The 10,661-nt window shown below is 41.6% G+C and overlaps 2 protein-coding genes across 2 annotated transcripts in view; one reads left to right on the top strand and one right to left on the bottom strand.

Moving 5' to 3' along the window:
• The first annotated feature begins 558 nt into the window (after positions 1-558).
• On the top strand, positions 559-4,643 carry LOC307259842 (uncharacterized protein). Its single transcript, XM_080039870.1, has 2 exons — positions 559-697; positions 1,345-4,643. Exon 2 carries the CDS (start codon positions 1,359-1,361, stop codon positions 2,211-2,213), a length of 855 nt encoding a protein of 284 aa, XP_079895996.1. The 5' UTR covers positions 559-697; positions 1,345-1,358; the 3' UTR covers positions 2,214-4,643.
• A 4,672-nt stretch (positions 4,644-9,315) lies between these two features.
• msh5 (mutS homolog 5) overlaps positions 9,316-10,661 on the bottom strand; it is a gene marked incomplete at both ends in the record, with an annotated part of 14,688 nt that continues 13,342 nt past the window's right edge. The window contains 4 exons of the mRNA XM_080039576.1: positions 9,316-9,436; positions 9,521-9,594; positions 9,678-9,815; positions 10,066-10,212. Coding sequence (XP_079895702.1) covers positions 9,316-9,436; positions 9,521-9,594; positions 9,678-9,815; positions 10,066-10,212 — 480 coding nt within the window. The remainder of the gene's footprint in view (positions 9,437-9,520; positions 9,595-9,677; positions 9,816-10,065; positions 10,213-10,661) is intronic.

Below are 10,661 nucleotides of genomic sequence, written 5' to 3' on the forward strand. Positions count from 1 at the left end.
AACTGTTGCTGACTCAAGCGACATCACTATTTGTCAGACCTTACACAGCTACTGGTCAAGGCTTTAGAAAACTTTTTCATATGCATCATTAGCCTACTCTCAAAATCTGTAGGCTACACTTACTTTGTCAAAAGTGAAAAAATGCTAATTTCCTTTAACCACAATGTCAAGCATCTGCTAATTGATTTTCAAAATTAAATAAAAACCATAAGGGCAAGAAAAAAATCTAAACTGTCAAATAATGTTTGTATAAATCTATATAATATAGCAACTAGACGTCGGGTGATAAGCATAACTGAGCTCACCGTGGGACTGGCCTGGACCAGCCACAGATTCCCACGACCCCTCCTCTACGCACAGAGACAAATCAAAACACGGGTTGCATAGGCGCACAAGCAGTGAGGACACAGAGAGGCAGAGCGGCTTTGCACCACTTTTAGTAAGACTGTTTTTATAAAGCTTCATTTCAGGCTCTGCAGCAACCGCTGTTGCGCTGCACATCTGGCACTCACAATAAAACAGAGTATAAAAAACGGTCTTAATCTGAGAAGAAATTTGGTGAAAGTGTGGATTTAACCGCTAATCAAACCGGAGAAGACACACGGAGGAGAAGTAGGAGGAATAACGCAACTAAGGATATTTTATATTGATAATGCCGAGGAGCCAATATCTGCTTCAATTTTACATCATAAACAAGGCAAGTACCCCATCAGATTCTATAGTGATTGACTGCGTTAAAGTAACCGGGCAGTGAACTGCAGTGAATTACTGTAGTCTACTGTAGTGCTATCGAGCACCGTGTATTAAAACAGTGGCCTACATTAAAGATACATGCTTTAAAGCCCTTACAAAATATGACTTGATAGCCAATCTTTGTTCGTTTGCGTCCTGTTGAATCACCCGTTGTGTTCACTTGCCCTCGGGGGAAATTATATCATGAGTTCAGTTGGAGCGATTGCCGTAGCAACGTGACTGTTATTTCTTATGACTGCAGTGAGACTAAAGTGAAATCCGAAGGTCCCGAATGGGGTCAGTCCTTCTTATTCCCATGATGAAAATATGAGTGATTCAATTACAGTTGAGTGCAGGGTTCAGAGAGGCTGCAGCAGGGTTGAGCTGATTGTCCTTTGGCTCCACGGAGACACTGGAGGAGCTGCAGAAGGTTTGGCATCTCATTAACTCAGCCACATGTCTTATTAAAGCAGCTATTTCCTGTTGTGTACAATGCAGAGTAAACTATCTTCTCTTCAACACCCCCGGAGCACTCCCGCCGATGCTACACGCAGCACTTAATTCTTGTGTTTCTGCTCTTTGTTCTATTTTTTATTTCTCCTGTCTGTTCAGGCTGAAGACAGAGGATGACAGCAGCCAGTCCTGTCTGCAGCCCAGCCTCCTCCCACTCCTCCCAGTCATCACCTGTTTGCATCCCAGCATGCCGCAGACACCTGAGAAAAGGCAAAGCCCTCCAGACCAAACTGCACCTGCGCTCTGCACCAGGTGTGTGGCTCCTGCTGGGTGTAGCGGTGGTTTTGGTGGGGATGGGCGTTGCGATAGCGGGTTACGTGTCCGCAGCTTCAAAGCCCGTGGGCGGCCGAGTCAGCACCCACATTGAGAAGATGAAACTGGCAGGGCCCGTTGTCATGGGAGTGGGCCTGTTCATCTTCATCTGTGCCGCCACGCTGCTGTACGAGAACCGGGACAGCGAAGTCCTCAGGCGAGAGACGCCTGATGACCTTGAGGATCTGAAGGGAGGCAGCGGATGGGACGATTCACTGGATCAGCCCAGCTTCAGCTGCCAGGAACAGTGGGAGTGTAACGATGGCGACCAGAGATGCTGGGCTACTTCGACCCACACACTCCCACTCCCACTCTCAAACCAGAACTGTGGTCTTCCTCTTCCTTCTCCTTCGCTTCACGATAACAGAGAAAACATCAGCAACGGTCTGTCACCGCTGCCTACTTCTGATGCAGGAAGTGGAGATGAGGGGGGAAGAGAGGATCAAGACAAGGAGGGAAGGTCAACCTTGCTGGCCCAAGTCCTGCACCACCAGGAGCCAACTCCTCAACCTCCCTCCCCCTGCCCATCCATTTCTAACTCCTCCGTCTGCTCTGACTCTCGCAATTCCAGTGAAAACTGCAACATACAAACAGACTCTCCTCTGCCGCCTGAAACTCCAACTGGTTCAACTTCTACGGCCATAAAATATGCATGATGCGATACATTTTTAAAGTTACACTAAAGACAAAGCTATGCAGTCCTCAATAAACAGATGAAATGTTTGTTGGTATGTTTTAGTGCTTCCAGAGGCGCAGTGGCTCTGAGTCATGGCCTGTGAAGGATGGTTTTGTTCTACATCGTTTTCTGACTCACTCACATTTGAAAGATTGGAGCTATGCTGTTTGATGTCAACTCGCCATGTTGTTGTCTTTGAACTCACCCATGCCCAAATTCCCAAAAGACACTGCTTGTTTGACCATATTTGGATGTGAGGAGGTTTGCTGAAAACTTCTTTGGGTGCCATACTGGGAGGTGGACACACTCGCTCCGCTCCCCTCCCCTCCCCTCCCCTCCCCTCCCCTCCCCTCCCCTCCCCTCCCTCTCGAACACACATTTTCTCTGTAGAGACACAGCGTCTACATTTCCAAGAGGTTTGTTTAAGAGGATGAGCCAGATTATCTCTTGATTGAGTCTTTATCTAATCTTACACATACTGTAATCTGCTCTTTATCTGGGGGAAATTGTGGCTTTGTATAAACAAGGGAAGCACATAAGGCCACACTCCACAGCTACTCGATACCAGCTAGTGCTTTGTACACATTCAAGTGTGGAAGCAAGTTTTATTTTTTAATGTTATTCAACTTTTGTTTTTTGGATTCACAGCTGCTCGGTTTTCTCCTTGTTCTCGATTGTGGTGAGGCAAGATCTTTGAGATTTTACTCAGAGGGTGGATAGAAAGAAAGAAAGAATAGAACAAAGAGAAAAATGTGGTGAAGTTGTTATGAGTTACTCCTGACGCAGCCTTACTGAGAGAAAGCGGCCATGTGAGTAACTGAAGCCTCACTCTCCCACCATCCCGACCTTTCGTCTCCTCTCTTCATCATCTAATTCCTACGCTTTATTCAAATACTCCATCCTCCAACTCAATACTTGGCTTCTGCAAAGCAGCCAAAGAGGAAAACAATGCTGAGTAGAATGTTATCGGGTCCAATTAAGCAATAGTGAGCATGTTGGAACAGGCTGAGAGGTAAGAGGGTAGATTTTAATTATCACCAGAATTTTTCTCCTCCAGCCTTTAATTACACAGGGGGATCAGTCTGAAGGTTTTATAGGTGCTCTAGGACTGCGGAGTATTTCCTTGTTATTTGGGCCCATGCTGGGATCCTGCCATCCAGATGACGACTGAGACTTAAGTATACAGTCATTTGCAGCAGCACTTTTTACAAGCTAAAAACAGCCCCTATCTCTCTCACACATATACAAAAACGCACACAGACTGAGAAGAGGGTGATGTGTAGGTACAGTATGCCGTTTCAGTATCTTTCCGTAGCAGTGATAAGTTGGGGAGATGTATCTGAATCTCGCAAAAAGCTGCAAGCAGCCTCCTTCGCACTCAGAAAGGCAGCTCTCTCTGCATTCTCACACATGCACTCCTCGTGTGTGACAGTGGTTGTAGAGCTGCTGCCAAAGATTAGTCTTAGTACCCATTAATCCAGAGTATTGTCAAATCTTTTGGTCCTCCACATTGTATACATTTGATAGTATTCCTCTTATTTTGTCCACCCAATTTATGTAAATGAGTGTAAGCTAAATAAGGCAACATCTCTCTGTATGTAATGCTGTAGAGTACCAGCAGCAGTCAGCTACATCCTCCATAATGATCACAAATCTGTAAAATAGTGAAATAGCTTGTTTTGTCAAAAACTCAAAGATGCTGAGTTTATTGTCATTTTATACAAATCTTAACATTTGAAAAGCTGAAAGCAGCAATTTTTTGACATTGAAAGAAAATGTATCAAATGATGAATCTGAAAGATGTTTAAGCTCTGCTTGCAGCAGCAATAATGTTGCGGTTTTTCATACACATTGTTGAACATAGTTTAATGTACCAGAGATAAATCCTGATGTTAAGATTTAATTCAGATTGAAAATCTTTTTACACACATGGAAACAGCACTGCAGCAGGTTTCTCCTGTGTGCATACAACAGTATTGTTACATAATTCAGCAACCACACGTGTTTCACCGCATTAAGAATATAAATGGATAGAATCCTTTCCTGTGAGAGATTACTCGGTGTGTTGATTCATATGTGAGAAGACAGACGGGAAGCTGTAAGCTGCTTAACCCTGCGCTGATTCAGGACAAATGCACTTTCTTTGTTCCTTAAGAGAGAGAGTGGAGCTATGATCAAAATGCTTTGGTACGACGGATTGAGGATTAGCCATCCTGAAGACGGCAGTTTGAAAAGTGTTTGTTTCCCTTACTCCAAGACTTTACATGCTACAGCAAGAAAAGGGATACAGTTAAGACATCATGGCTGTAAAACGTGAGAAGCATCAGTTGGATGGAGATTTGAACCACCACTGAGGAAACGGGCTGAGTTTTCAGCTTGTTTTTATATGCATTCACACTGTATCTTTTGTTAAAACAGCTAATAAACCAAACAACATTTTGAAGAAAATCCTTCATCTTTTTTTTCTAGCATAAAATGTTTTCCCTTTGTGTGATCTTCTGCAGCCCCTAAGCAGTTGTTATTGTGCAGGATATATAGCAGGTGCATTCCTGATTAATCCAATTTCAGCCCTGCCTCCGTTCTCCTAAGCATTCCTCATCGTGCAGTCAATGGAAGAGGTATCCCACTCAAAATGAAAGGACTAATAATATGTGTTTTTGCCATGATGTTGTTCACACCTGCTCAAGGTAAGATGACCCAGTAGCTTACGGTGGATGTAGATCAAATAGCACAATGTGGTTTGCCACATTGCTGCTATTAAAACTATTACCTTGTACCCCTTTAAGAAAAAATAAAAGGGGTATTAAATCTCATTCATTCTTATGAGAAACAGATTATTGCTGTTTAAGTATATATATATATATATATACACACACACCCATATATATATAGTGTATACATATATATATATATACACACACACACACACATATATATATATATATTTATATATATATGTATGCCAAATTATTAGCCAAATTTAAATACTTAGAATATCAACAGGGACTATTTTATCAGATGTCCATTCCGTCTCATACATCAATTTCCTTTTAAGATTGATAATTTTTCTTGATTAATCTACAAAATATTTGACCTATAAAACATTAGAAAATACTAGTGAAACATGTCCATCCCAATCCCGTATCAAGTATTCAACGTACAATAACATAAGCCAAGGTAAAGCAGCAAATCTTAACATTTGAAGAGCTGAAACCATCAGATTTTAGGGAAAAGTTTCCAAAAAAATTTACCTTTTTTGTGAAGATGATAAAGATCATACAATTTTGTGGTCATGTAGGAGGCTATCATTTTCCATTCCCTTATTGTCTTACAAAGACAATTTGAGAGACGTAGGTCAACGGCACCACAAACTTTAATCAAAACCTGTCGAAGACTGTTTTAGCAAAAACTGAACATGAACTTTCTGAAATGTAAGGATGGGGCTGATCCGATCCAATATCAGTATCGGGTCCGATATGGCTGCAATCTACGTATTGGATATCAGACTGACAACTCCGATTTAATTTTTAATTTTAATTTTTTAAATCTAACATTTTTTTAATTATGAAATAAATTAAAATGTTGAGACTATAACTATGTGATATAGCACACATAAAGCATTAGCATTAGCAATTCAAAAGTTGAGTTCTGATGTTCTTCATTCAAACAGTTCAATGCTGTTAAGATAAACCTATATGCATTTGTGTGTATTTGTTGCCAAATTAGAATTGCTGTGTTGCTTAAGCCTTCCTAACATTACACATAACATCACCACCAACAAAGAAATGTATAATAATGTTGATATGGGACAGTATCGGTATCGGCCGATATCCAAAACCCAGATATCAAATCGGAACTCATAATAGTGGATCGGTGGGAGCGCTCGTGGGTAAGTGCCCCCCCCAGAGTATAGACTTATGCCTCATTTCCACCGAGTAGAGCGGGTCGGATCGGAGCGGGTCAGAGCGGGACAGCTCACTTTTAAGAATCTCGGTGTTGTTTCCACCGCGGACCCTACCCTTACTGGCGGGGTTTAGGGTGGACTGCGATATCCGCCGCCAGAATATGGGTCAAACTATAGGGTTGTGGAACAACTGTGGTCAAGCCAGCGGTCTTTCGTTTTTGCTTGGTCAAACCAGCCGCTTCTTTATTTATTCCCCCCGTGTTGTTGTGAGCACAGAGACTGCTCGGTGCAACTGATAGACAGTGAGCGAACAGCGCTGGCTACGTGACATCGTAGCAGTGGGACACAGTGTAGCCAACTGATTATTTTAATGACGAGGAAAAACACCACACAATAAACAGTGCCGCGCTCACATTTTCGCCAAAACAAGACTCTCTTCACTCTAGCCGAGGTGACTACACACGGCGGAAATGATTCTTTCGACCAACTGTGGTCAAGCCAGCGATCTCTCGTTTTTGCTTGGTCAAACCAGCCGCTTTCTTTATTTATTCCCCCCGTGTTGTGAGCGTGTATTTAGCCTAAAACTATCTAGGCTATGGCGTAAACACAGAGACGGCTCGGTGCAACTCAGTGAGCAAACAGTGCTGGCTGCGGCAGCTACGTAGCTAGCAGTGGGACACGTAACTAAACCAACTGATTATTAATGACGAGGATAAACACCAAACAATAAACAGTGCTGTGCTCACATTTTCACCAAAACACAGACTCTCTTCACTCTTGCGAGATGACTACACATGGCGGAAATTATTCTTTCGACCAACCAATCAAATGACGGCAGCGTGTAGCTCCGCATTTTCAGTCCGCTTTCAGGCGGCTAGTACCCCTACGGAGGAGTACTGAGATCTGGAGCGGCTCAGAGCGGTTAGGTGCGCTTAAACCGTACCCTACCCAACTTTTTACAAATGAAAAGCCAAACTACCCGGACCGAACCGCTCCAATCCGACCCGCTCTACTCGGTGGAAATGAGGCATTAGTTGCTGCTTGCCTCAAATGGACCCCACCTCACTATTCCTTTGTTTACTGGTTCACCTAAGCTAGTTAACAAGATGAGAGGGGATAAGGATTGTGAGCCTCATCTCATGGCCGAGAGGAGAAGATTGGTCCTTTTCCAGCAGCAGACTATTGTAGCACGAAAGCCAGGCAACTGGTCGTGCTCTGACATTGAACCACAAACATAAATCCTTGACAGAGAATATTCGACATCCACTACATACTGGATAATCAAGTTTTTGTATCCAAACATACATTCTCTATTTTAAGGTGATTTTCAGACACTTTTGATGATTGCAAATGACCAAAAAATCACACATTTTACAACAGAAGCCTCTTTGCATTTCAAGAGCTAATGTGTTGCACTATTTGTATTAATTTAATGCAAAGGATTGTGCAGTACATTGTGGTAGGAAAAACAAAGGCGTTTGTTCCATGTCTGATCTTTGTTTTGCTGCCAACTAATTCTATTAATTCCAGTATCTGTCTGGATAATAAAAACACGTTGCAGCCTTCCACTCAAAGAAACAGATTCCAGACTGCTGCAGAATAAACAAAATATTTCCGAGATGCTCATTGCCTGAGGGCACGTATGATGGGAGAGTGAGGCTTCAGTTACAGGACCGCTTTTATTCCTCAGTTACGCTGCGTCAGGAATAACTCATAACAGCCTCACCATATTGTGTTTTCTTTTCCTTTAAGTCATTGCTCTCTTCTTTCTATCCATCCTCTGACTGAGATTCTTAAAAAATCTTGTCTCGCCACACCAAAGAAAGGGATAAAACTGAGGAGCTGACACTGAATTTAAATAAGAAAATGTTGCTCTGCAGAATGTGACTCAGCTGCTTGGCTCCAACACGTCACACATTCAGCACCGCCTGAATTATAAATAGGTCCAACAAGTTATTACATAAATGCATTTAATCCATCTATCTGACATGAATACAGTTAATAAATGTATATTTTCTGTTATTTTCGTACATGTACTTTTTAACATTGCTAACTAACATTTGTTTTATTGCCTGATTTTGTAAAGGTTTACTCAGTATACTGGACATAATTAAGTTAACATTTTCAATAAGGACAATTTTTTTGTAATGTTTTCAGGCTTTGTCCTTTGGCAACATGTCCTGTCAACACTCATGTCGGTAAAGCTATACTGCATCAAACTGTCTTGTTTTTGTTTTGGTGTTTCTTGGGCTCAGCTAAGGAGGAAGCACAGCTAGATCAGCTCATGAAGTCTGAGGAGTTTCTCGGGTGTTACCGTTGCGACCTGGGCTTCTGGGACGCCTGCTATACCACCAAAACCAACTGCAGCATCGGGGAGCGTTGCTACACGGGTCGAGGAAAGGCAGGTCAGTTGGATAATACTTTTTCTTTTTAGGTATTGTATTTGTATTGATTAATATCTACGCACTAGAAATGGTTATGTATTTACTAAATACAATCGTTTTTTACAGCTAATACTTTGGACGTTAAGACTTTGGGTTGTGTGAAGGCAGAGGAGTGTGATGTGGAGACCATGGTGGAGCTCTTCTCTAATAATACTGTTTTTGTCATGACCAAACACTGCTGCAACACCCCCTTCTGCAACTCGACGCACAAACTTCCAGTCACCACACTATTGTATCTCACTGTGTCTTTTCTAACCACCTGGTACCTCATTGAAGCCTCAACAGGAACACAATAAACAGTCTGCATTTAGTTACTGTATGTTGTGTGAAGTGATGTTGAAAGGACTTAAACCATATGGTGAAGAAAATACACCGGCTTTATAGGTTTTTTGCAAAGTCCAATAGAATACCTTATTAGAAAAAGAAGTATTTATTTACTCATGGCATAAACATATTAATTCAGAAAGACTTGAATGCAATCAATCTGTTCGTATGATTTTTAACATGTTATTTCAAAGGAAATAAAAAATGAAACCAATCTAACACATGGGATATGATTAATGTTTTTTGTCATATGTAGTAGAATTCTTGATGTGGATTTAGATAAATATATCTCATCTGTAGAAGTAACATCAATAAAATTTTGCTCTCTCCAAAAAACAACTCAATACTTATATAGTGAATGAACAAACTGACCACAGAGCTGTAGAAGTATGTAGTTGCAGCTAAACAGTTCAGATGCGGTTCAGCAGCTCCCCAGCAGAGGGCAGGAGCTCCTCTTTCATGAAGTGTTGAAGGTCCAAGTCTTTGTCTTCCAGGTTTAGATTCAGAAATGTCTCCACCACTGACCTGCATCTATATGACACAAACATACAAAACACATTCTGCTTTCCTGTTTTGGTTTTCATCGTCATTCTGTGTAGCTGGACATTCACAAACCTGTTCGCCTGATCATGTGATGATGCTTGGTCAACACGTTTGATGGGCCTTCCTGTCCTGTACAGTTCTGACACCTGACCAAACACACACACAACCCTACAAACAGTCAGTTTTTATCAGATTGCTTTTGTGTATCTGTGTCTATGTGTGTTTTTACCTCCACTCCTCTCCGTACAAGGCCGGTTGGCAGGCCAGCCAGTGTAGCAATATTGGCAGCATAGCTGGACTGGCAGATCCCTTCCTTCAGTTGATACAGAAACACCAACTCATCCCCGTCCACAGCTGTCTCTAGAGTCTAATAAACACACATTTATACACAATCACATACACAAACAATAATTTTGTTATAAAATATGCCTAAAAAAGAAAAACAAATATCAAGCGGAGCTTCATTACCCAATTGGTAACTTGGGAGTTTAGCTGTCAAAAGTATTCTGCAGCACCATAGTTTACGAACATAAAACCTCACTGAACATTCACAAGGAACTTGGGGCTACATTTCACATTTGATCATTGTTCAAGCTCATTTGAGTATGTCTTAGCACCAGAAGAGACAGCAGGCCGGAAGAGGGTAGCAGGCCGAGCTGCAGTAAACTGTGGAAGTTAGTAGCCAAGAGGACGTGAGGAACATCCACCGGAGCTTTTCTCAGCCAGTGAGAGATCGATGCAGCCAGCAGGGACAGTCCATCCACCTGAAGGGGAACATGATACCGTTGTCTATGTTTCTGTGTTATGTTTAAGCTGCTATTTTCTCAATTATTCAGTCTAAATTCAGGTTAAGCTCTTCACACAGACCCTTGATAGCCTGAGATTGAGTTAGTGCCTAGAATAGACCATTTAAAAAAGATTCCTGGCCATTGTTCTGTATATTAAAAGGTCACCCACCACATGTCCACCTTTCTTTTAGATTAGGGCACAATATTACAAAACAATTGTTCACTTGATTCAACATTTTACAGGTGATTATAATCCATATTTGCTAGTTAATTGCTATTTGACAATAATCATGCCACAGTAACCACATAAATAGCACAGGCATCTTAAACTGATTAACTGATGTATGACAAATGCATGTATCCATTCACACATGAATAGAAATTATGTGTTTTTAATTATAGTCTATTTGAAATAAAAACATCAA

This window comes from Ammodytes marinus (assembly GCF_949987685.1).
Source record: "Ammodytes marinus genome assembly, chromosome: 13".
NCBI lineage: Eukaryota > Metazoa > Chordata > Actinopteri > Uranoscopiformes > Ammodytidae > Ammodytes > Ammodytes marinus.